We start from the raw sequence: 25,641 nt of genomic DNA, 5'->3' as shown, positions 1-25,641 counted from the left end.
CAAAGCAAATTACCAGGCTTAGATAAAAATGAAGCAGGCCTGGTGGCGCACGCCTGTGATCCTGGCACTAGGGAGGCTGAGGCAGGAGGATTACAAATTCTGGCCCAGCCTGGGCAACTTAGTAATTTAATAAGACTCTGTCTCAAAAATAAAAAGGCATGGGGATGTAGGTCAGTGTGAAGGTCCTGGGTTCAATGCCTGGCATTGCAAAAACAAAAAACGAATTAACGCAAATCAGGCAGCAGGTTCATAGGAGGGTATCCTGTCGGGGTGGTGCCCTCCTGAGGTTCTAGTGGCCTCGGTTGTGGGGACCCTGTATCCTAGGGCTCTGAGGCCACAAAAGGCAGCAGTGAGCCATGTACCTACATATTTCAGCCCGGGTTAGGTCCTCACCCGGGCCTCAGCCTAAGCGCCGATATGGACCAGAGCCCAGAGAGGGCTGTGACCTGTCCCCGTCCCAGAGCAGGAGGTGGCCACAGCGGGACAGAAGCCCGAAGCTGCTTGAGGAGGGTTCACCCCCTCCTCCTGTCACCCGTGTTGCTCCTCCACCCCGGGGGCCAGCCTCGGGTCCTCGTCCGTTCATTCCCGCTGTGCATTCTGTGACCCCAGGGGTGCTGGGAGACCCCACGGCAGCCGGCGGTCCCCACAGCCAGGAGCTCACCCCTGCCCCTGAGGGGCCTTGGGCCTGGCCCAGCACCCCACTCACTCCCCGGCCGCCCGCAGTGCTCCGCGCTCGCCAAGCTGAACGCCGAGGTGGCCTGCATCGCCGTGCATGATGACAGCGCCTTCGTGGTGGGCACCACCAAGGGCCGGATGTTCCTGAGCGCGAGGAAGGAGCTGCAGTCGGACTTCCTCAGGTTCTGCCGTGAGTACCCCGGGTGCTCCCCGGTGCCCCGCCTCGCCTGGCCGGGGTGGCCCCCATGGAGGCTGGGTTGGCAGGGTTTCCTGGGCGGAGCTAACCGAGACTGGCTGGACCCCAGCTGCCTCCCTCCATCCACCTTCACCTGGGGACGCCAGGCCTGGCATTGCTGCCCAGTGCCCCCCTCGGCCGCGTCCCTGCGCACAGGGCCCAGCTGCCGTCGTCCACCTAAGACTCACTGGGGGCCTGTGTGGGGGACACCTTGTCCCCCTGCACCTCCCTCCTGACGTCAGGGTGGGCTCTGTCATTGTCACCATCATTCTCAGAGCTGCCTCTGGAGGCTTGTGGGGGTCAAGGGAGTTGGGTCGGACCGTGTGCGGGAGCCGCGTACCTTTCCCAACGCCCTGTGAGACAGTTGTCCCCATTTGCAGATGAGCAAGTGAGGCCCAGGACCTACGCTTTTCCCCAGGGGATGGCAGCAAATGGGGGCAGGGCCATTTCTCAGGGGCCCTGACAGCCAGCGGCCGAGCATGGGGGGCCGAGCATGGGCCCCATGCTGGGGGTCCTGACCCTCTCCAGAAAGACCAGCTGTGAGCTCAGGGCCCTTCTGCAGCTGCCACCTCTTCCCTGCCCTGGGCCCCAGTGCTGTGTGCTGTCCCACCCTGGGCAGACCCTCGCCACCCTCCGGGGTCCTATCCCGTCCTCCCTGGGCCCTAAATCTTTGCTCCCGGGGGGCCAGCTTCTCCTTGATGCCGAGGCGGGGCCCAGCCCCAACGCTGAAGGTGAGCACCAAGGTGGCCGCTAAGGCCCGCACTTTGGACTGGAAACCACAGTCCAGTATGAGACTGGAGTGATTGATTAGAGCTGGACGCATTCCCAATCCCCAAATCCCGAATCCTCCAAAATCTCAAACCTTTGCGCACCCACAGGATACCATGAATAGACAATCCCACAGCCGACCCCGTGTGATGGGTCACCGTGAGAACGGGGCGCCCTGAAAGTACTGTTGCCTGGTGTGACCCTCGGGCTCTGTGGGTGAGATGAGACTGCCCTGGTTAGATTTGAGACCCCTCGCTCCCCAAGACGGGGTCATTACTTCCCTGCAAACGTTACCAGTCTGAGAAGAAGCCCCAAATCCAGGACACTTCTGTGCTAAGCGTTTAGGGTAAGGGAAGCCCAGCCTGGACCTGCTGGGCCTCAGCCCGTGGTGTGGGGAAGGGGGCCAGAGTGAGCCTGAGGGTCAGCCTGCACGGTGCCCGGAGCCCTGGCCCTGGTCACGCTCAGTGGATACCAGCTACTGTCGTTACTGTTATTAGCGTCCGAATCCCCTGGCCTGGTTCCTAGGACGGCATTTCAGGGAAGCGCATCCCCAGGCAGCGGGCATATGCCTAGTGGGCGCCGCTGTTTCCCCAGCCAGCGCCGTGCAGCTCCGCACTCAGAGCCTGTGCCTTCCCCGCAGCGGGTGGGGCCCCTGGCTGAGGCAGAGGGCGTGTCCGGGTAAGGTGATGGGCGTGATCTGTGGGCGTGGCGAACCGAGTCCTGGTAATGGGTGTGACCAGCCGGAATGGGCGGGGTCAGATGCACTGGGCGTGGCAGTGAGGAGAAGTGGGCGTGGTCACCGGAGGAAGTGGGTGTGACAGAGCCCTGTGCTCCAGGCCTATGAGACTAGAGCCAGGCTGAGGCCTGGGGAAGGGATACCTGCCCTCCCAAGAGCCAGAAAGAGCCACTATTTATAGTGCCAGGAACTCGGCTGATTTATTTCAAGCTTTGCAGATCCCAAAAGAGAGCGGGCTCCAAGCTGGGAGGGACGGCAGAGCCCTCAATCTCTTTCTGTCATGGATTCTATCGCGTCCAACTCACACCCCCAGCTTCCTACGTGGCCCCCGCATGGACCAGCCTCTGCGCAGGATGGGGCGGTGGGGTTGAGCCCCGGGTCTGAGCCAGGCAGCCGGGCTCCTACGGAAGCTCAGAGGCCGGAGCCAGGGGCTGGAGGGCCCTGCCTGAGGCCACGCATTACGTTAGGGGTGGAAGCACAGTGACCCGTGCTGGCTATTGGGGGAGGTGCTTGGGGAAGGGCTCGCTTGCTCACTCATTCAGTTGTTCATTCGTTCATTCCCTGTGCCAGAGGTTGAGGTGAGGCTTGGAGACTGAGCCCAGGGCAGAGGCCTCCCAGCTTGAGGGCTGGTTTGGAGGTGTGCCCATGGTGACCCTCCTGCCGTGTCCCACAGGAGGGTCCCTGTGGAAGGATCCGGAGGCAGAGCACCCCAAGAAGGTGCTGCGGGGTGAGAGCGGCGGCAGATGTGCCCCACGGTCCTCCCTGGAGCACGGCTCAGACGTGTACCTGCTGCGCAAGATGGTGGAGGAGGTGTTCGATGTCCTCTATAGTAAGACCTGGTCCCCTTCCCGGGCTGCCACCTGACCCTGCTCCCCGCCACTCTGTCACCCATCTGCCCTGGGACCAAGGGCCTCTTCCCAAAGCAGGAGTCTGATCAGGAAGTTGTGTCTTCAGCCTGTGTTACAGCTGAGGCTCTAACCCAGAAGCCTTCTCCCCTGGGTTAGGGCCTCTTTGACACCTGCCGTGCCCTTTCCTTCACTAGGGACTGTGTTTGCCCTTTCTGGCTGTCCCCAGCTTGCAGTCTAGGGCCCAGCAATAGTGTGTGCTCAGAGAATGTTTGTTGAATGACTGAGTGAAAGCTGATGGTTCAGCCAAATCTGTCCTGTAGGGGAAGGAGAGAGAACTGGCCTGACCTCCCTCAGTCTCCCTTGGGAAGTGTCAGATTGTAGTGCCCCAAGGAGGCCCAGCCGTGACCTCCACGCTGGCTAGATGACCTTGGGCCAGGATCTGCCCTCATTTACTGCTCACTTGCTTTTTTCCCTGTCCCTGCTGCAGCCTTGGGTCTGCAGGACAAAGGTCTGGGAGGAAACAGCTCTTTTGATGCCAGAGGAGGCTGAGGGGGTGGGACACAGGGGCCCCTGGTGGGCAAGTGGCCCTGGCATGGAGGACTTGTCACACACGGTTGGCTGGGCCATGTGAGCCCTTGCACCCCTGCCCACCTTGGGCAGAATCCAGTGGTCTGAGCAGGGCCTTCGAGGCCTGGGTGATCACGTGTGTCCCCGAGCCCAGGCTGGGACCCTTCTCTGTTCCTCTTTCTCCCACGCTCCTCAGTCTGTCTGTCTGTCTGTCTTGCTCTCTCTCTTCCTAGCACTGGGCATGGAGTCCAGGGCTTTCACACTGAGCTACAGCCCCAGCCCTTTTTATTTATTTAGTTTTAAACTTTGAAACGGCATATTACTATGTTTCCTGAGCTGGCCTCAAAATTGTAACCCTCCTGCCTCAGCCTCCTGAATAGCTGGGATTCCAGCTGTGCATCCTGGCCCCCTCTTTTTTTCCTTCCCAGCCTGTCTCCTCCTCCTCCCTCGCTCCCCCTCTGTTCCTCCCACAGCTCCCTGCCTGCTGTCCCCAGCCCAGCCCTATCTCCCCACCTCTGTGCCATTCCCTCCCTCACCCCGTGCTCCCCTTCCCAAGCCCCTGCCCGAGCTCCCACTTCCCCTCCCCGATGCCTGAGCAGCCGCCAGGGGAGCAGGGAGCTCAGGCCCTGGGTGCAGATGGTGGGTGCACTGGCGGCGAGGGGGAAACGGGTCAGCCCGTGCGAAGCCTCCGTCCTCCCCGACAGGTGAGGCTCTGGGCACAGCCAACGTGGTGCCTTTGCCCTATGAGCGGCTGCTGCGGGAGCCGGGGCTGCTGGCTGTGCAGGGGCTGCCCGAGGGCCTGGCCTTCCGCCGGCCGGCCGAGTACGACCCCAAGGCGCTCATGGCCATCCTGGAGCACAGCCACCGCATCCGCTTCAAGCTCAAGAGGTGAGTGGGCAGTGCGGAGCTGGCCGGAGCGCAGGGGCTGGAGACCCCTGGGGCCAAGGCTTCCAGGCCAGGGGTGGCGTGGGGTCTGTTCCCAGGGGTCCCCTGCATCGAGAAGTGACCGAGAGAGTGCTGGCCTGGGAAGGGGCACCAGGAACATGCAGGGGTTGGAGGCGGCAGCGGGCTGCGGGCTGGAGTGCAGGCTCGGCTCACGCGTCGGGCTGGTTAGGGACGGTGGGAGGTGCAGACGCAGGGTCCCAGGGTCCAGAGCTGCCTGGGCCGTTGCATTGTATCCGGTGCTGAGGCTCCACTGGCAGTGCTGGGCAGGGGGAGGTGGGGACGGACGGAGGACCAGAGGTGGCCGCTGAGGTCTGACAGGGCTGGGTGTACACATCGCTCCACCCTGCCCGCCTCGAGGGCTGTGCCTTCCGAGAGGGGGTGGGGCGGAGATGCCCTGCCCGTGTCGGGTCCCGAGCCGTCTCCTCGTCCTCTCCTCCACGCAGGCCACTTGACGATGGTAGCCGGGACTCCAAGGCCCTGGTGGAGCTGAACGGCGTCTCCCTGCTGCCCAAGATATCCCGGGACTGCGGCCTGCACAGCCAGACCCCCAAGGTGCCCTCCCAGGACCTGCCCCCCAGCGCCGCTGCCTCCTCCATGGCCAGCTTCCTCTACAGCCCCAGCCTGCCAGGCCACGCTGTCATCCGCGAGCTCAAGCAGGAGCCGGCTGCCTGTCCCCTTGCCTCCGGTGACCTGGGTCTGGGCCTGCCAGTGCCCGAGCCCAAGGCCCCCGGCGCCCAGGACTTCTCCGACTGCTGTGGTAATGCTGCTGCCCTAACCGGGTGACTCATGAGCGTACCTCAGCGGGGGGCCAGTTTGGGGGAGGCCGGCAGAGGCAGATCTGGGCAGTGGTGGGTTGGGGAGGTGACATCCTGGCTGGCACCCAACAGAACCCCAGGTCTTTGCTCTGGCATCTGTGAAATGGTCCTTGGCCTGGGACCGAGAAGTGCCTGGGAAACTCCCTGAGGAGTCTGTGAACAAGACTCACACACTATCAGCTCACATGCATTTAATGAGCACCTACTATATACTCAGCCCAGATGTGGGGTGCTGGGGAACATCTGGAGGGAGGAAGACTTGCGTTCAGAATCTGGCCCCTCTAGCGGTAGCTATCGGTGCCAGGCAAATCTCTACCCCTCTGATCCTCAGTTTCCTCATCTGTAAAGTAGAGAAGCTTATGGAGGTTGCACATCCCTTATCTGAAATGCTTGGAACTGGAAGTTGCAAAGTGTAAAAGTTTCAGATTTTGGACTTTTTTCAGATTTTGGAATATTTCCATATGTATAATGAAGGACCTTGGGGGATGTGATCTGAGTTTAAAGGTGAAATTCATTTCTGTTTCATCTACGTGTTATACACATAGCCTGAGTTTCATTTCTTTTTTTCCTTCATGTGGTACCAGGGCTTGAACCCAGGGCCTTTGCACTGAGCTACATTCCCCAGCCCTTTTTTTATTTTGTAATTTTGAGACAGGCTCTCACTAAATCACTCGGGCTGGACTTCAACTTGCAACCCTCCTGGCTCAGCCTCCCAGAGTGCTGAGGCCATTTTGTATGGTATTTCAGGTACACCCGCTTATTGACTTTGACCATCTACCTGCAGTCAGCATTTTGGATTTCAGCTTTTTGGGTCAGGGATGCTCAACCTGTCATCCTCTTACCAGAGCTGTGATGAAAGAGCATCAGCAGCCACATAGCAGCTCCACAGAGTGTGTGGGAGATGCAGCTCTCAGCCTGGGGTACAGCTCAGGGGCAAGTGCTCGCCTAGGATGCTCAAGGCCCTGGGCTCCATCTTCAGCACTGAAATAAAAAGCCCCGGGCCAGGGATAAAGCCCAGCAGGACAGCGCCTTCCTGACAAGCATGAGGTCATGCGTTTGGGTCCCGGTACCAAAAAAAAAGAAAGAACCCTGCAAAAAAAAGTAGAGAAAGTGCACAACGGCAGAGTCACCACAGGGTAGCTGAACTGTACTTGTCGGGGGCGGCGGGGTGGCGTGTTTCAGAGTCTTCAAAAGGCTCCTTATGCTCAAGTTTGAGAGCTGGTCTTTAAAGCTCCCCACTGCAGTGCTTGGTGTGTAGGATGTGAGTGCTTATAAGTTATATGTACTGGGTTTTTTTTTTTTTTTTTTAATTGTTTTCCATACTGGGGATTGAACTCAGGGCCTTTGCATATAGCTACACCCCCAGCCCTTTCCTTGAGGCAGGGTCTCATTAAGTAAGTCACTCAATCCTCCTGTCTGAGCCTCCTGGAGCGCTGGGATTTCAGGGATGCCTCAGCACACCTGGCAGTTATATTTGTGGGTACTCTGAGAAGGAGACGAAAAGACTTAGAACCCCTTGCGTGTATGGACCGAGTTGGGGGATAGGATCGACACACCTGAATTAGGTGTCCCCACCTGCAGCCTGCTTCCGCTGACCTGGCATCTGGATAGCAGAATCTGCTCCGCGGTGACTTAGACACTCCCAGGGTCCTGGGCTGAGTTCATGCTGCCAGGGCTTAGTTTAGGGATGTCCCAGGCAGGTGAGGCTGCTACTCCAGGCCCTGGGTGCCATGCCTGGGCTTGGGGTCACCCTCTTCGGTTTACCTAGAACCTGTGCTTTTCTCTGCCTTGTCCAGGACAGAAGCCCACAGGGCCCACTGGGCCTCTCATCCAGAATGTCCACGCCTCCAAGCGTATTCTGTTCTCCATCGTCCACGACAAGTCAGGTAGGCAGCACCCACACAGCCCTCCAGCCCCAGTGGGCATCCATGTGAGATGCAAAGGGGCTCATTGAGTCTTGGTGGGAGAAAGGGGAATAGGGTTGTGAGTCACACTAGGGTGTAATAGCTATCTGCCACTGCTGCTACTGCTGTGTAACAAATTGCTCTCAATGTAGCTTAGAACAAATGTCCATTGCTTCATGGTTTCTGTGGACCCAGATTCAGGAGCAGCTCGGCCGGGGGCTCTGGTTCAGTCTCTTATGAGCCCACATTCACAGTGGGGCTGCTATTACATCTGAAGGCTGCCTGGGGGTTTTTGCACTGAGCTGCATCCTTAGCCCTTTTTTTTTTTTTTGAAACAGGGTCTCACTAAGTTGCCCCAGCTGGGCTCAAACTTATGATCCTCCTGCCTCAGCCCCTAAGAGTGCTGGGATTTACATCTTTAAAGGCATATCAAAACAAAACAAAAATTGTGGGGCTGTGGCTGCAGCTAATTGGTAGAGCGCTTGCCTTGAATGTGTAGGACGCAGGGTTAATCTCCAGCAATGCAGAAATAAAAATGAACTTTGTGGACAGATTTTAAAAGTACCACACAGAACAGGAGGACACTTTGAGATTTGGTTGAACTAAAAAGCAATGAACTGATACTTCTCAGCAATTTTGCTTTGAGGGTCTCAGCCTCTCCTGCAGTGAAAGCCTCTTTTATTTTTTAATTTTTTTTTAAATTTTATTTTACTTTATTTTGTCTTTTTGAGACAGGGTTTCATTATATAGTTCAGAGTAAACTATACTCTGAACTCACTATGTAGCCCAGGCTGGCCTTGAACTCTCAGTGGTCCTCCTGCCTCGGCCTCCTAAGTGCTGGGATTGCAGACATGCACTGCCACGCCTGGCTGAGAAATTCTAAAAATCCAGCACCCTGGTTGCAGGTCCCCCTCTGGAAGAGAAATCCAGATGGGACGCCCATGGGTTCAGTGCCCAGTACCAGGACAACAGTTTGAGATGGTGCTTTCTGTTTTGTTTCTTACTCAGTTTGCAGTGCTGGGGACGGAACCCAGGGCCTTGTGCATACAGAGCAAGCACTAACCGCTGAGCTACTCCCGGGCCCTGTGTTCTGGTTTCTGGAAGGGGCCGACAGGGCTGAAGGTTTGGGGTCAGGCAGCACGAAGAGGGGATGGTCAGACGAGGTGGGGATGGACAGCCAGGCTGGGTGCCGGCTGGACTTGGGGCCTTGGCCCCCACGAGGACCCTCACTGGTGGCCCCTGTGTTCCCATAGAGAAGTGGGACGCCTTCATCAAGGACACGGAGGACATCAACACGCTGCGGGAGTGCGTGCAGATCCTGTTCAACAGCAGATATGGTGAGTGGGCGCCGGCCACAGCCGCTTTGGTCCGCAACAGCCGTCTGCCACACCCGCGCTCGCAGGCGCTTGTCACCCTCCCGGTGTCTGGGCGGAGGCGGCTGTATCAATATTTGCCTTCCAGATTCCTCAGGGGGGCGGGAACCCCACAGCCTGAGTCACTGAGGGAAGAGGGACAGGGTGGGGGACCATCCCCGCCTGGGCACCCAGAGGAATCTGCTGCGTCCAGTACTGTAGGTTCCCTGTGGCACTGCTGTTGCTGCCTTGTTGCCTTTGCCAGTGCCGTGCCCTCTGCCTGGCAGCCTTTATGCTCAGGGGGTACAGACTGCTAAATACTCCTCGGGAACCAGGGCCCGCGTCACCTCCAGTAGGACCTCAGGTCCCCAGCCTGGGCCAGGTGTATCCGCATAGCCCTGAAAGCTCCCTCTCCCTACACTCATCGGACGCTCGCTGCTGCTGCCTCAGAGGGCCAGAACTATGCCTGGGCACTCTGTGGCTCCGGCACGCTGGTCTCGAGGGGCTTTAGTGAAGTTGTGTGCAGGATGCTACGCGAGGGCACACAGCAGCGTGGGACAGGGCATAGAGGCAGATGGCGGAGGACACTACTGCGCATGCGTCTCTGATGACGGGCACTGCTGCGCATGCGTGCATGGGTGTGTGTGTGTGTGTGTGTGTGTGTGTGTGTGTGGGTGTGTGTGGGTGTGCTACTGCGCATGCGTACAAGTGGCGGGCACTAGTAGGCAGAGGTGTGCAGCAGCTGAAGGTGGGGAGGAAGCACCGCTCTGAGGAGGGCGCAGGCTGGACACGCGGGGAATCGGGTGACTTCTTGGGAGTGGAGTCCCCAGCCCTACCCAGGGCCACGGTAGGCTGAGCGCGGTTTAATACCGCTGTAGGCTACCTGGTGCCCACGGTGCTGCGCCGTCCCCACCACTCGCGCTCCTCCCGTGCAGCCCAGGCAAGTATGAGCTGGTGCACGGTGGGGAAGGTGCCAGGCAGGAGCCCGTGAGACCGCAGTGCGCCCCCGCTTTGGGCTCCATGCGGCTCTAGACTTTGGAGAATGCTGAGCTCTTTCTAGACACAGCAGGTAGAAGCAGAGCCAGGAGGGGATCTAGGTTTGGCGTGGCGAGGCCCCTCTGAGCTGCCCTGGGAGGAGGAAGACCCTCAAGAGCATTGGGAGACCTGTGGGTGAAAGTGTCATCTGGGTGACCAACCCCTCCCCCTCCTTGCAGCCACCAAATCTAGCTGAAAAGTTGGCAGGTCGCTGGGTGTGGTGGCGCATGCCTGTGATCTCAGGACTTGGGAGGCTGAGACAGGAGGATCTCTGAGAGTTTGAGGGCTACATAATGAGACCCCGTCTCAAAAAAAAACAAAAAAAAAGAAAGAAAGAAAAAGAAAAGTAGGCTGGTGATGGGATGTGGTGCATAACCGGCAGAAAGAGTTGGGGGAAATGCCAGCCTTCAGGAAGCCCCCAGGGCGTTGTCACCTGGGAAGGTGTTGGGACTAGAAGAGGGACCCGACGACGGTGCATGGTGGCTCTGCGTATAGCCAGACTGTTGCCCACAGGCAGCCGCTAGGGTCTGCTGGGGTTCTGTCCCGGGCTGCCCGGTCTCCTGGCTGCTGGGAAGAGGGTTTTCTGCAGACACAGGACCCAGGGCGGGGGCGTGGTCACGTGGATCGCTCAGGTGCCGAAGGGGGTGCTGGTGACAGAGGAGGTGGCTGCGGGGAGAAATGGTTTGACAGCTGTTGAGATTTCGAGGATTTAATTTGACAGCGAGCTAAGTGTGACTTCACAGTGAGATCTGGCTGCCACAGCCACCAACGCACCAGGGCCGCGTCAACAGGAAAACAACGTCGCTGGCCCCGAGGGAGCCTGGCGGTTCTTGCGGCTCCTGAGGGATGTCTAGGGGACACGGGGCCCTGGAGAGCGGACAGTGTGGCAAGTCCTCTCCTGCCCGCAGTCACAGGGCAGAAGACAGGTATTGGGAAGATGGCAACAGTGTTGGTCACTGTTTTGTCACGGTGTGTCGGTTACACACAGCTTGGAGGAGAAGTTGATTCTGCTTGTGCTTGCGTCCTGGGCTGCTGGCTCTGAGGCGGGGGCGTCGTGGTGGAGGGCCTGGCAGGCAGTGTGCTCCCCTCCTGCCCTTGAGCCCCGGTGCTATTTGCCCTGCTGTGGGTGGGCTGCCCACTCCGGCCTGGCCCCAGTGATGCAGGAGAGGACACCGCCTTGCCCACTAAGCTCCTGGCCTTTACTCCTTCCTTCATTCACCAGTGATGCGGGAGCGCCTGCCGGGGCCCCGCCTCTCTGGATCACAGACATGGGGCGGGTCGCAGACGGTCCTGCAGCACTGATGGACACGTCTGTGAATGCGTACATGGTGACCAGTGGTGGCAGTGGACAGCAGATGGGGCCAGCGGGCCAGGAGGGAAGGAGAGGCTTTGGGCTGATGCAGTGCTGCCTGAGTGGACACCTGAGGAGGGAAGTGTGCAAGTTTCTGGAGAGGAGGATAGGCAGGAGGATGAGCTGGTGCAAAGTCCCTGGGGTATGTGTCTGGCAAGCGGCAGGGTCCAGAGAACCAGGTGGAGCTAGTGAAGGGCGAAGAAAGGGTAGGCGAGGTCAAAGGTGATAGAGTAATTCAGTGCAACCAACTTCAGCTGTCACTGACTTGGGAGCCTACAGACATCTTTTATTTATTTATTTAGTGTTTTTTGAGACAGGGTCTCATTACACAGTTCAGGCTGGCCTTGAGCTCACTTTGTAGCCCAGGCTGGTCTTGACCTCACAAAGATCCTGCTGCCTCAGCCTCCTGGGTGCTGGGATTACAGGCATGGGCCACTATGACTAGCTAGGCATCTTTTAAAAGAGAAGCTAACCAGGCATGGTGGTGCACCCCTGTAACCCAGATACTCTGGGAGGATGAGGCAGGAGGATTGCAGGTGCAAGCCCAGCCCAGACAACTTAGCAATTTGGCAAGACCCTGTCTCAAAATAAAAAATAAGGGGCTGTGGATATAGCTCAGTGTGTAGGCCACGAGTCCAATCACTGGTCCTGTAATTGAGTAAATAAAAAATTAAAAAGCACCGTCATTTGATGTTTGTACCGTGCCCAGCTAAGGTGGTACTGGGAGGTAGGAGGGAGGCGACAGTGCCCTGCGCCTGGCCCCGGGCGTCTCGCAGCCTTCCATCCCGCCCAGCCTTCCCCTTCCTCTTCCAGCGGAAGCCTTGGGCCTGGACCACATGGTCCCCGTGCCCTACAGGAAGATCGCCTGTGACCCAGAGGCCGTGGAGATTGTGGGCATCCCCGACAAGATCCCCTTCAAGCGCCCCTGCACTTACGGGGTCCCCAAGCTGAAGCGGATCCTGGAGGAGCGACATAGCATCCACTTTGTCATAAAGAGGTACAGGCTGGGTGCGGCTGGCCTCCTGCCGTGGGCTCAGCTGGAGCTGAGGGTGCGGGTGTGCGGGCTGCACAGGGCCCTGGGGAGGCGCAGGGGCTCTAACCTGACGGAGGGTGCTGGGACTGGATATGCGCGAAGCGCTGCTCCACTCCGGTTCCCGGCCCTCTTCTCTGTCACCCACATGGAAACCAGGAAGGGGTCTGTGCCAGCCCCGGAGCCCTGGGCTCGTGCAGCCTGGGTGCTGTCTTCCGACCCATAGGTCTTGTTATTGGGGTACCAGGCTCCCCGGACCCCAATCTGTGCCATGGTCTGGCTTCCAAGTCCCTGGGTCCGAGTTCCCATGGGGACACAGTTGCGGCTGCCCGCTGGGCCCAGGGGCCGGGCCTGGAGGAGGAGAAGGGCTGGGAGCTCGCCTGGCTGCTCCGGGACTGGGTTCCATGGCCAGCGCCCCCAGAAGGAAGGGGAGAAAGGCGCGCGAGAGGACTCGGCATCAGCGTGGGGTGCAGGCCTGGCAGCCCCTGAGCCGCCCACCGCCCACCGCCCAGCAGCGCCTCCGTCGCCTGCCCAGCCCTGCCCAGGACCTTGCTGTCCCTGCCCGGCGCCCTACCCCGTGCTCCTGGTTAATAAATAAACCGGAAATGGGCCTGGGTGTGCAGCCTAGTAGCAGAGAGCTCGCCTAGGCAGCAGGAGGCCCAGGTTCAGTCCCCAACACACACATCCCCCGAAGGACGGGCGCCCTGCACAGGCATTGCGGGGCCACGCGGGGAGCCTCGTCCAGCCCATTTGCTCTGCGTGTGTGTGTGTGTGTGTGTGTGTGTTTCCCATGTGTTTTGAGCGTGTCGAACACAGCTTTCCACGCTGCGCTCGTCCCACGCTGCCTGCAGCCTGTGTTTAGTGACGGAGGCCCTGTCCCCTCGTCCAACCCTACACACACACAGTCCCCAGCCCCTGTCCCGGAGGGTGGGACAGCCCTGGCCCCAGCCTGTGACCAGCCCCGCCCTCGCCGCCCATGTCCACTGCCCACGTCTTTCCAGCGTGGGCCTCCAGGGGGCTGATCTGTGCGATGGGGGTCCCCTCTGCGAGGTCCCCTGAGCATCCGCAGACTCCCCGCCCCGTGTGCCCATCCTGTGGCCCTGTCATGCCGCGCAGGGGAAGCCCAGGGCCAGAGCGGCCTGTAGTGGAGACGTAGGAGCCCGTGCGCCTCTGTTCCCCGCCTCCTGCTAAGACGCACAAGGCGGGCCCCACGCGTCACCCGAGCGCTGTGATCTGTTGCCAGCTCCGGCTTGTGCCGTCCCGTGCCCGTCACCGAGCGGACACAGGCAGTGCTGGTGGGACACTCACGGGATGAGCAAACCCGTCCTTCCCAGTCACTGGTGGAAGAAGGGGCGTGACGAGGGGATTGGGTGCTCAGGGGACCACTGGGGTGGCCCAGGCGCCCCTGGCTGTGGGGACACCGTCCTGGATGTCCTGCGGTTCCAGCCTGTGGCCTTGCCTCCCGGCGTGCAGTCAGCCCAGAGCCTGGGTCCTCTTGCAGCCATGCCCGGGGACCCAGGGACGTCACGGAAGGGGACCGAGAGCCCCTGACGTGCTCCCCTCAGCCCTGTCCTCTCTCCCCAGGATGTTCGATGAGCGGATTTTCACAGGTGAGTGTGGGCCGAGTGGGCACTCTGAGCTTCCGTTACCCCGCACCCCGTTCTCCTGGTCCCTGGCCGGGCTGCGGCTTCTGTGTCCTGGGACAGTTGTGGGCCCCAGGCTCCCAGTGTCCGTGGACTGCAGCCCTCACAGCTTAACGTGCCCTGGACCGGGATTAACAAAGGGAATATTTGCTGAGTACTAATATGATAGGCATTTTTTCTAAGTTGTTAGCATAGCTATTTTTCCCCTTTGGGTGGTACTGGGGATTGAACCCAGGGCCTCTGCGCTGTGCTGCATCACCAGCCCGTTTTTATTTTTGATTTTGAGACAGAGTCTCACTAGGTTTCTAAGTTGCCCAGATTGGGTTTGAGTGCAATCCTCCTGCCTCAGCCTCCCAGAGAGCGGGGATGACAGGCATCCTGTGAAGGTGCCCTGTTCCTGTCCCCATGTACAGATTGAATGGGCAGGAAGGGGGTCTGGGGCCTGGCAGCTCCCCCAGTTTATAGTCCTAGAGCCATAGCCAGAGCAGGAGAGGACACCTCTGTGGAGGGCTGGATGAGGGGACAGAGACTCTGTCACTAAACGCAGGCTGCATGTGCTGGGATGAGTGTGGGAGGAAGAGGCAGGCTCTGCCTGGGGCAGCGAAAGCCACACAGATCTTGGGACATGATGCCCCTGGGCAGCCCTGGTTCTGGTTCTGCCTCCTTGGGCAAGGTCTTGTGGGCCTCAGTTTCCGCATCTATAAAATGGGGATGGTAAGATCACCTTCCTTGCTGGGTGTGGTGGCCCATGCCTATAATCCTAGTACTCTGGGAGGCTGAGGCAGGAGGACTGAGTGTTCCTGCCCAGGCTGGGCAATTTAGCAATTTAGTGAGACTCTGTTTTAAACATTAAAAGGAAGGGCAAATTGGGCTTGGTGGTACATGCCTGTAATCCCAGCACTTGGGAGGCTGAGGCAGGAGGATTGCTGCAAGTTTGAGGCCAGCCAGGGCTATATAGTTAGTTCAGGGGTGGCCTGAACTATACAGCAAGAACTTGTCTCAAAAAAAAAAAAAAAAAAGGTCTGGAGGTGTGAAGGCCCTGGGTGCAGTCCCCGGTACCATCCCAAAAAAGACCTTCCTCCGGTTCTGGGCGTGGCTGTGTGGGCGCGGCCCCGGGAGCCCTGGGTCTCTACTCAGCACATCCTCTGGGACCTGGGGAGTCTCTGCCCCTCATCCCCCAAGTCCCCAGCCCCCTCTGGCTCAGGGCTCCTGTTCCCTGCCCGGGACGTGTCCCTCCCGAGCTCCCGTTCTTGCTGTGGGCCGGACACAGTCCCCAAGGAGGGTCAGGCCGCACCGCAGCCCAAGGGCGCCCCGCACGCTTCCCACAGAGGCCCCTGCCAGGGCGCTTCATCGAGACCTCCCCTGCCGCCCCCAGGGAACAAGTTTACCAAAGACTCCACGAAGCTGGAGCCGGCCAGCCCGCCCGAGGACACCTCCGCGGAGGGCTCCAGGGCCGCCGTCCTCGACCTGGCCGCCACCACCTGGTAAGGCCCAGCCCCTCGCAGGCCCTCAGTCACCACGTGTGGGCCCCGCATGCCCACTGTGGGACCCTGTTTCCCTCAGGACCGAGCCAGGTGATACCTCTGTCGGGATCCAGTGCCCCTGAGTGCCCACGGGCCCTGCCCCCGGCATGTGGCCTGATCACTGTCCTCGGAGGCCCCCAGGCTCCCGGCCGGGCCTGAGCTGCAGGGGAACGGGACCAGCCACTTGTCCCTGCCTCCCCCGCTCACCCTGGCCCCGTATGGGAACGGTCCGTCCCAGGGGCCCCAGGCGGGTCCCAGCTGGTGGGGACAGGGACCGCCCAGGCCATTCGTGCTGGTGGCTCTCGGAGACAGAGCTCTGGTAGCGACGGTGCAGGCTGGGGCGCTGTCCTTGGGCCCGGGGGGCTCTGCTTGGGGTGTGTTTTGAGCAGGGTGTCCCCAGGTGGAGCGACCCCGCCACCCAGTCCCCTCCTGCCTCCTTCCCCAGGTCAGACAAGGGCAGCGTCTCCGAAGACTGCGGGGCAGGTGAGAAGGGGCGGGCGTTTTGTGGGGGCCTCGGGCAGGGAGGGTGGTCGCCAGCTCAGCCCCGGGCCCCGAGGACACAGGACACCCCTCTGCCTCGCATCACAGGGCAGGGCTTGCTGGAGCCCACGGTATGTGAGGCCCAAGCCCGCGTCACCTCTGCTGCTGACGTCTGGACACGTGGCGTCCCCTCTGTGGGCCTCTGTCACCAGCTGTATAAATTGGGGACCTGGGGCCAAGTTGAGGAGCCCCCCGGGGGCCTGCCTGAGCCTCCACCCTGGCCTGTGGCTGATGCGGGATCCTGTGGGGTGACCCGCCCCACCTGGCCGTGCTCAGGCCCCCCGCCTTGATGCGGCCTCCATTCCCTCCTCGCAGGGACCTCTGGGGAGCTGGGCATGCTGCGGCCGATCAAGATCGAGCCCGAGGACCTGGACATCATCCAGGTCACCATCCCAGGTAAGGCGGGAGGCGAGGGCTGAGCCGGACCTGCAGAAGTCAGCGTCTGCGGGAGCCACAGCTGTGCTGCTGTCGCCTTGTCCCCGGGGCCTGTCCTGCCAGGACGAACGCCCGGCCGTGCTCCCTGGGTTGACTGAAGCGGCAGTGGGGGCGCTGAGTGTGCGCTGTCCCCGTCCTCTGTGACCGTCCTGGAGGTCGCCCAGCCTTGCCTCCCTGCCCCGGCTCCCCTGGGATCTGTGAGGCCAGAGAGGAGACCGAGTTTGCTGTGGACCCAGAGCCCTGCCGTGTCTCACTTTCACCTCTGTAGAGAAGGGCGCGCCGGCCAGGGGCGGGGGTGGCGCGCTCCTGTATCCCAGCAGCCTGGGAGGCTGAGGCAGAAGGATCGCAAGTTGCAGCCCAGGCTGGGCAACTTAGTTTAGCAAGATCCCGCCTCAGCATGAAACTAAAAAGGAGCTGGGATGGAGCTCAGCGTGAAGGCCTGGGGTTCAGCCCCTGACGTACAAGAGGGAGAGGTGTCCCCGCCTAAGAGGCCTGTCAGTGTGGGACCCCCAGAGGGGGTCAGTGCATCCCCGGGGGCGGCTTCCTAAGGGCCTTGGCCCGGGGCCCACTGGGAAGAAGGGACTGTGACAGGGTAGACGGGGACGACGCCCTGCTCACCGGGAGCTCTCCCTGCAGACCCCTCGCCAGCCTCCGAGGAGATGACGGACTCGCTGCCCGATCACCTGCCCTCCGAGGACTCGGGCTACGGCATGGAGATGGTGGCTGGTGAGCACAGTGGCTGCGCCCAAGGGGGGAGGCCCGGGTTTGGGTGTCAGGTGTCCTGCTCTGCTGAGGACGGGACTCAGGACAGTGGCGCATCCCTTCCCAGAAATGCTTGGCACCACGAGGGTCTGGAATTTGGATTGTTTGTTTGTTTGTGGCATTGAGGATAAAACCCAGGGCCTTTGCGCTGAGCTACACCCCCAGCCCTTTTTTATTTTTATGTTGAGCCAGGGTCTTGCTGAGTTCCTCAGTGGCCCAGGCTGAGCCCTGAACTCACAACCCTCCTGCCTCAGCCTCCCCAGGTGCTGGAATTACAGGCCTGCTCCACCATCCTTAGCCACGTAGTGGGTTTATGAAGTGGTGGCTTTCAGTTCACACCCACCTCATCCTCGAGAGACGGTTGCTCTTGCCGTGGGTTCGAGGGAGGGCTCCCCAGGGATTCTGGTCTGTAGGTGAGGAAAGAACCAGCCACAGAATTGATGGAGAACAATGACTTTGATGTAATTCCTTTGGCTTTCAGGTAGGTCTTTTTTATTTTGAGACGGGGGCTTGCTCAGTTGTCCAGTGTGGGCTTGAGCTTGTGGTCCTCCTGCCTCAGCCTCCCAGAGTTCTGGGATGACAGGTGTGCACCTGGAATTTTGGAGCATGTATACATATAAACATTTACGTGTACTCAATGAAGTGATTGGCCGTGGGACCCAAGGTTAAACACAAGGTCCATTTTGGTTTCATTTCTTTCTCATGCACATAGCCTGAAAGTAACTTCTAAAACAGTTCTGTGCAGTGGACACAGTTTTATGGTACGGAATTTTCTGCTCGTAGGTCTTGTCAGAGCTCTGAAAGTTCTGGATTTCAGAGCATTTTGGCTTTCAGACTTTGTGATGAGAGGCGCTGACCTGTACTTGCCTGGCAGCCTGGCCCCAGCTGGTTTCCACCCAGGACTCTGGCGGGGCTTGGTTTGTAACAGGTTATTGCATCTTCATCCCTAGGGACCCCCCACAAAGATTCATCTGTTCATTCATTCCACAGCTGTGCACTGGACACCTGTGTACCTGACCCAGGCCAGGGTAGGGATCGAGCAGGGAGCTGAGTGTGCAGAGGCCCCTGGGGGCTGACACCAAAGTGCAGAGTGACAGCAAGCAGAGAGGGGGACACAGAGCTGGGCAGTGGGGTGGTCGGGCCAGAAGGGCTGGTTGCTGTGGTGTCAGGGAGGTCAGAGAGGACCTCACTGGGAAAATGACCCCAGAGCTGACCTGCAGGAGGTCCCTGTGGATACGAGGAAGGCACTTAGCAGAGGAACGACAGGTGCAAAGGACCTGAGGCAGCCTAGGCCCAGTAGGTCTCAGGAAACAAAGAGCCATGGTAACTGGAGCTGAGCTGGGAGGGAGACAGGAGGTCAGTGAGGTGACTGGCTGGGTACAGTCAGAGTGCACATCAGAGACAGGACCAGGGGCTTGGCTCTTAGGGGGCAGGGAGCCATGGACACTCCGCGCCTAATGGGGGTGATCTTAGCAAGACACACTCTGGCTCTGGGCTCAAGATACACTGCAGGGGGTTGGAGACAGCCAGAGCTGACCTCTGGAGTGATCTAGGCAAGGCCTGCATGGTAGGGCAGCCTGTCATCCCAGCAGCCTGGGAGGCTGAGGCAGGAGGATCACAAATTCCAGCTCAGCCTGGGGAATTTAGCGACTTAGTGAAAACCTGTCTCAACAGATAAGATGGAGGTGGGAGGTAGCTCTATTTGAAGGCCCTGAGTTTAGTCCCTAGTGCCAAAGAAAGTCATAAAAATGTAAAATGACGCCACCCAGTGATGTAGGCCGGAGGGTGGCTAGACAGGTTTGTAGTAGTGGGTGAGGGGGTTGATTTCAACATATTTTTTTCCACTGTATTTTAGAAATATTTAAAAACACATAAAATCAAAACTGTGCAAGCACACACACAAGTTTAATGGTTCTCATATACCCAGTTCCTGTCTCCAGCAGTTACCAGCAGATGCTGTTACAGATAATAAAAATTATGACAGGTACAGTTCTTACAGGTTTGTTCTTTTTTTTAAAAGGGAATCGTCCTTAAGAAAACTGGTGTGTGCCAGGTGGTACACACCTGTAATCCCAGCACTCCCAGGAGGCCGAGGCAGGAGGATGGTAACTTTGATTCCAGCCTGGGAAACTTTGTGAGACCCTGTCTCAAAAAATAAAAAGGGCAGGGCTGTATCTTAGTGTGAAAGCCCTGGGTTCAATCCCCACAACCACCAAAAAAGGGGAAAAAGAAAAGCCTTGCTCTGCTGTGTGACATCCCGGGCTGGTGATCTGGCACTGCCTTTCCCGTGTCCTGCGGGCCCCAGGGCCCAGCGATGGGTGAGGAAACTTCGAAGGAGGCCTCAGGCGTTAGCTCAGGTGGACGTGAGCCAGTCCTGGGCAGCAGTCACAGGGACCCCAGGTGGCCCTGGGCACAGGTGGGGAGGCCAGTACGGGAGACGCCCCAGCCCGGAGAGGTTTCGGGGTGTCCCGGAGCACTGGTTGTTCCTTTCAAATTCTGATCAGTGCGATGGGTCAGGGTACTTTGGGCAGTGAGCTCACACAGACACAGACTCAGACTCAGACTCAGACACAGAGGCTGGGACTGAGCCACCGGCCACCCAGCAACAGTGTGTCATCCCTAATGACCTTCTTTATTTCCCCCAGTACTGGGGATTGAACCCAGGGCCTTCACACTGAACTACCTTCTCAACCTTTTATTTTGAGGCAGAAGTCTTGATAAATCACCAGGCTGCCTAGGCCTGGCTTGAGCTTGTGATCCTCGTGCCTCAGCCTCCCAGAGCGCTGACGTTACAGGCACACACCATCACACCCTGCTAGGTCCTGGCCACTTAACCAGTTGAAGACTTGGGCTGCATGGAAGGGCCCCACCGACCTCATGGCCGGTGGCTGGGGCAGCGCGATCTCCCTGCTCAGGACCTGGATGGCAAATTCTGGGTCCCACTGTGACGAGAACAGCTGGCCACTTGGCACAAAGAAGGGATGTGTGACTGGCCCCGCCTTGTGCACCTCTGTGGGCAGAGCCTTTGTGGAGGGCGCCCAGCACTAGGGGGAGAGAGCTTTGTACGAAAATCTGTCCATGTGCAGAGCTGTTGGAAGCGAGCACCCCCTGGTGGCCCCAGGAACCCAGTCCCGGCCAGTGTCACCTAAGGTCTGGTGAGCGTTTTCCACAGAGGCATTAGTGGCAGTGTGGATGGTGACGGTGAATTTGGACCAGACCGTGCTGCCGTGAGGTCCCTATGCAGTAGCTCCGGGGCAGCAGGGAGATGCCCTGGGGGAAGACGGGGTCCCCGTCCTCGGTCACAGCCGCTCGCAGCTGTGTGGCAGGCGTAACGCTGGGGAGCAAGCAGGCCTGGGCGAGCACAGCCCTCATCCGGGCCAGCTTGGCCTGCTTCACTCGGTAGCTCAGTCCCGGTGCGTCTGGGCGGGGCTGCATGGAGCCTCCTCCCCGGGCCTAAGTTGCTGCGTTGCCCGGGCTGGGCTCAACCTCGCCATCCTCCTGCCTCAGCCTCCCGAGTGCTGGGATGACAGGCGAGTGTCACCGCTTATGGTGGCTGCTTCCTGAGCGCAGAGCATGCGGGGTGCCAGGTGTCAGACTTTGCAGCCATCTTCTGAGTCCCAGCCAGGGCCAAAGCCACTTGGTCACCTGCCAAGGTGTCACACCCTGCCCTCACCTGCCTTTCCCTCTGCCCCCAGCTGGTTCGTGGTGTCACTGCTGTCTGACGTCATACCAGGAGGATGGACATTGTCTTACTCCTTGTGGGGAGGTGGGGGTGCGTCTCTGGAATGGGGCGCTCTGGTCCTTTGGGGGTGCCACTGCCGCCCTCCCCCAGGCCCAGGAGGTGACAGACGCGTTTCCCAGCACTCCCTTCTCTTGCAGACAAAGGGCCCAGCGAAGACCCCCGGCCAGAGGAGCGGCCCGTGGAGGGTGAGCCTGTCCTACCACAGTTTCCCCGCCTCCCTCCTCCTCCTGCCCCTCTCGGTCCCTTGCCCGCCTCTCGTCCTCAACTCAGAGCCTTCCCCGAGGTCAGGCCCAGAGTCGGCTTGCTGGAGCCGCCAGCTCTGGGCACGCAGGGCCGCCCCGGCCGGGCGCTCAGCAGGCGCATTTCTCTCCAGACAGCCACGGCGACGTGATCCGGCCGCTGCGGAAGCAGGTGGAGCTGCTCTTCAACACGAGATACGGTGAGCACCGGCCGGTACCTCGGGATGGGCACCCAGGGGCTGAGCCGCTGCCCACGCAGCCCTCGGGCACACACTGCCTTCCACGCCCGCGCTCATGTTCTCAGTCTGCCCCCGCTGTCGGCAGTGACTCTGCCCCCGGGCACTTGGGGACTCAGAAGCCAGAGCTTACCTTCTCTAGAGACCGGGAGGGCCAGGTGCAGGGGCACATACGTAATCCCAGCCCTCTAGGAGGCTGAGGCAGGAGGTTTGCCGCCAGTTCATAGCTGGCCTGGGCTAGATAGTGAGTTCAAGGTTAGTCTTAACTTTTTTGGAACCCTTTTTTCAAAAACCGAAAAAAGAAAAGAAGAAAATTCCAGGACAGAAAGAGAAACGAACGCTGCTGTTCATTAAGCTCCTCTGCTGTGCAGGGGTGAGGCCGTGCGCTGGCTTCACGCGCGACCCTCCCCGCGCCCTCACAAAATCCTGTCCGAGACCTACGTCACAGATGAGGGAACCGAGGCCTGGGGTCGGGACTTGGAGCCTGGCCTGGGCCTCAAGTGTGGCTCTTCTTGACACATGGGCTTAGGCCCACAAGAACTTGGCGGTGTTTCGTTTCCCTGGTGCTGGGGATGCAGCCCGGGGCCCACACGGAGCGACGCGCCCAGCTCTTCGTCTGCGTTTCGTTTTGAGACAGGGTCTCACCAAGTCACTAAGTTGCCCAGGAGTGCTGGATGACAGGCGCGCGGCACGTACCAGGCTTCAGCGTTAGGGGTTGTCCTGGTTGCCTGTTTCCCAGGCCAGCCTCGGTGAGAGGAGGCCCAGGACAGGTGGCATTGGGTGGACCCCAGGCCATATCTCAGCATCTGTCAGTGGCCTCCACACCTCCTGGCGTGGGATCGGGGGCCCAGCGTGGGCCCTGGGCTCCCTGGACTCGGGTGACATCCCCTGCGCTGTGACCTCAGACCGACCATGTGTATCCACCCACGCCCCGGCAGGGGAGCTGTGGCCCCGGCCTCAGGAAGGGCCTCCCTCGGTGCGGCGTGGGCGGGGATCAGGCTCCGCCGGGCCCTGTGGCGGGCTGGCCTGCACAGCCGCCGTCTGCTCTCCATCCCCAGCTGAGGCCATCGGCATCTCGGAGCCAGTCAAGGTGCCCTACTCCAAGTTCCTGATGCACCCCGAGGAGCTGTTCGTGGTGGGGCTGCCGGACGGCATCTCTCTGCGCCGGCCCAACTGCTTCGGCGTCGCCAAGCTGCGCAAGATCCTGGAGGCCAGCAACAGCATCCAGTTCATCATCAAGAGGTGCGGCCCGGCCCGGACCAACGCGTCCTCCTGGGGTGCCGGAGCCCCTCCCTTTCCTTCCTTCATCTGCGTCAGGGCCTTCACGCTGAGCTGCATCCCCAGCCCTTTTCCTTTTTATTTTTGAGACAGGGTCTTGTTGAGTCACTAAGTTGCCCCGGCTGGGCTCCAGCTTGCCATCCTCCTGCCTCAGCCTCCCTGAGTGCTGTAGTGATGGGCGTGTGCCACTGCACCCAGCTTTAGCATCAGATTTTGCGTGAAGTTTCCCGAGCTGTTTCTAGGCGTTAAACGCCCTCCCCCCCATGTCCCTCCTTTGCTGTGTGCCCCAAGCCCGGGTGGCAGTGATCGGATGATGTCCCGGAACCGAGGGTGAGGGTGTCAGTGGGCCAGTCCGGGCCCCGAGGGGAGCACTGAGGCTGGGTCCCAGAGCCCAGAGCAGCACCAGGTCCTGTGGGTGAGCGGGGACGCCAGGCCGGGCCGTCCCTGCTGGGAGGGCCTGCTGTACGGCTGTGTAGCCGATGGGAGCCCCTCGGGGAGGGCCTTGCTCCCGGGACGCTGGAGGGACCTGGGTCACAGCCCCACTGTTTTCCAGGCCAGAGCTGCTCACCGAGGGTGTCAAGGAGCCCACGGCTGACAGTCAAGGTACCTGAGCTTGGGCGGGCACCGGGCCACCACCTCCCACCCCACGCCCCACCCCGCCCTGCCCTCCCCAGGGCCCTGGCCCCCCCCAGTGCCACCTCAGGCCCAGGCTGCCTCCTCACCTGGCTTCTCTTCCCTGCCCGCCCCCAGAGAGGGATTCCGGGGACCCCCTTGTGGACGAGAGCCCGAGGAGACAGGGCTTCCCAGGTAAGGCTGAGCTCAGGGAGGTCGGCTGCCACACCGGGAGCCCAGGTGGGCTGGGGGGAGGGCGGCCACCAACCACAGGGCCTGGGGACCCGGCGAGCCACTGTGCCCTGCCAGGCTGGATCCTGTGGGCCTGTTGGGAAGGCTGGGTTGGGGTGCAAGAGCCCAAGAGCCCACACTTCTTTCTGTTTTCTCTTTTGTGTGTCGGGGGTGGGTTTTTTTTGTTTTGGGTTTTTTTTCAGTACTAGAGGTGGAACCAGGGGCCTTCACACTGAGCTACCTCCCCAGCCCTTTTTTATTTTTAACTTTAAGATAGCATCTTAAGTGGCTAAGTTACCCAGGCCGGGCTGGAATTTGGGATCCTCCTGCCTCAGCCTGCCAGAGTACTGGGATGACAGGTGTGCGCCACCACGCCGACTTTTTTTTTAGTGGTCCTGGGAATGGAACTGAGGGGCACTGTCCCGCTGAGCCGTGTCCCCAGCCCACCCCCCATGACTGAACAAAGACCCCACTCCTACCGGCTCCCTCCCCCACACACCTGGCGTGAGAACCGGCTCTCCGAGGCGCTTCACCTGCGGGGCTTGTTTATTGGTTTGGTCGTTTTCAAATGTCAACAATTAATTTCCAGCTCATTGCTGTTGCAGCAACAGCGTGCGCCCTTCCTGAAGAGCACCCGCGTCTGTCGAGCTGAGGGGCTCTGAGGGCCACTCCAGGGCCTGTAATTGCCGGAGTAGGAGCTCCCGTAATTAGCCGATCACGTGCCCTGAGAGGCTCCGAGCGCCGTCTCAGCTGACAGCCTCCAGCGTGATTGTTTTCACTTTGCAGAAAATTACGACGCCAGACTCTCCCGGATCGACATCGCCAACACTCTGCGGGAGCAGGTCCAGGACCTGTTCAATAAGAAATACGGTGAGCGGGGCGGCCTCGGCGGCGGTGCTTCCCACACCCCAGGCACTGGGAGGCCCAGGGTCGACAGCCATACCGGGGCCAACACTAGGGGGCGCTGTTCCTCGAGCGACAGGAAACCCTCAGGCTACTTGAGGGACCTGCTGGGGTGCCAGCCTCAGAGCCCAGCCAGGGAGAGGTGGTAAGGAGATGCCAGGCAGATTGTAGAGGAAGGGGATTCCAGCTGAATGGGGAGCCTGGCAGGTGCAAAGGCCCTGAGGTCAGGCCTCAGGTACCAGGCGCCTGGACTGTGGCCCAGAGATAGAGTGCTTGTGTAGCATGTGTGAGGCCCTGCACTGTGAAACGCTGCAAAGTCAAGCAAGAGCACATTCAGAGTCATGCCCAGGTGCAAGGGGAGGGCCCCAGGCGCTGGCCCTCTGCAGAAGAGCTCTAGTATTACCATAGGGGGACGTCCGGGCTGGGAGAAAATGCCAGTGTGTTGTCTGTGCACAGTGTACTTGGCCATGACTCAACAGTATGAGAAGTCCAGCAGCAAGGTGGCCTTCAGGATCAGCTGGGCCTGGCAGGGATGTCCTTCATGTCCGTGTCTGTGGCCTCAGTGTTGCCTCAGGCCGGGGTCCTGCTGGCTGGCAGAATGGCTGCAGCAGTACCGGCCCTCTCTCTTGCACACTGCAGGACGGACAGCTGACTGCCAGGACCTTTAAAGGAGCCAGGACTTACGCCTGGGTTACTTGTGTCACTTTGATGGGAGGGCGTGTCCCTGGTGGAGGGCAAGAGTGAAGAGAGTGTCCAGCCGCAGGGGTGGACAGACCCTGCGCTGTTGGCTGGGGGAAGGGTCACTGGCCTTCCAGAGGAAAGCGTTGCCCAGAGCTGATGGTTTTACTTCACCGTGTTGAGTGACAGGCCCTAAATGGGCCTGAGATTACGCCACAGTCAAGCCAGGCATGGGGTTGCTACTGCGGAGGCTGAGGCAGGGGGATCACAAGGTTAAGCCCATCCTGCGCAACTCAGTAAGACCTTGTCACAAAATAAAATACAACGGCGGGTGGTGTACATCCGTGGCAGAGCGCCCCCTGGGTTAAATCCCAGTACTGCAGAAAAGTTATAATCAAAACAGCAGCACCCCAGGGGGCAGAGGAGCCATTACTGGCTGCAGGAAGATATGTAGGGTTCGCAGGCCCGGCAGCTGAGGAGTGTAGGGTTTTCCTTTGGAGAAATGAAGGTCTTCTGGAATAAGATGATGGTAGTAATAGTTTTGTTTTGTTTTGTTTT

At 59.9% G+C, this 25,641-nt stretch overlaps 1 protein-coding gene across 4 annotated transcripts in view; it reads left to right on the top strand.

Annotated features, from left to right (window-relative positions):
• The window catches only part of Gtf2ird1 (GTF2I repeat domain containing 1), a 70,183-nt gene that overhangs the window by 30,726 nt on the left and 13,816 nt on the right, over positions 1-25,641 (top strand). For 3 of the 4 annotated variants that reach the window (XM_013520580.1, XM_013520578.1, XM_013520579.1), the window contains exons 3-20: positions 724-865; positions 3,088-3,243; positions 4,534-4,717; positions 5,218-5,531; positions 7,386-7,475; positions 8,747-8,830; positions 12,045-12,228; positions 13,846-13,871; positions 15,280-15,388; positions 15,873-15,910; positions 16,283-16,363; positions 17,039-17,128; positions 21,044-21,091; positions 21,280-21,345; positions 22,440-22,623; positions 23,213-23,262; positions 23,410-23,466; positions 24,289-24,372. In XM_013520580.1, coding sequence (XP_013376034.1) covers positions 724-865; positions 3,088-3,243; positions 4,534-4,717; positions 5,218-5,531; positions 7,386-7,475; positions 8,747-8,830; positions 12,045-12,228; positions 13,846-13,871; positions 15,280-15,388; positions 15,873-15,910; positions 16,283-16,363; positions 17,039-17,128; positions 21,044-21,091; positions 21,280-21,345; positions 22,440-22,623; positions 23,213-23,262; positions 23,410-23,466; positions 24,289-24,372 — 1,987 coding nt within the window. The remainder of the gene's footprint in view (positions 1-723; positions 866-3,087; positions 3,244-4,533; positions 4,718-5,217; positions 5,532-7,385; positions 7,476-8,746; positions 8,831-12,044; positions 12,229-13,845; positions 13,872-15,279; positions 15,389-15,872; positions 15,911-16,282; positions 16,364-17,038; positions 17,129-21,043; positions 21,092-21,279; positions 21,346-22,439; positions 22,624-23,212; positions 23,263-23,409; positions 23,467-24,288; positions 24,373-25,641) is intronic. The other variant, XM_005396750.2, reaches the window with a different exon arrangement.

The sequence above is a fragment of the Chinchilla lanigera genome, unplaced genomic scaffold (genome assembly GCF_000276665.1).
Source record: "Chinchilla lanigera isolate Chin_1 unplaced genomic scaffold, ChiLan1.0 scaffold00055, whole genome shotgun sequence".
Classification (NCBI taxonomy): Eukaryota; Metazoa; Chordata; class Mammalia; order Rodentia; family Chinchillidae; genus Chinchilla; species Chinchilla lanigera.
This window is presented reverse-complemented; position numbering and strand designations above follow the sequence as displayed.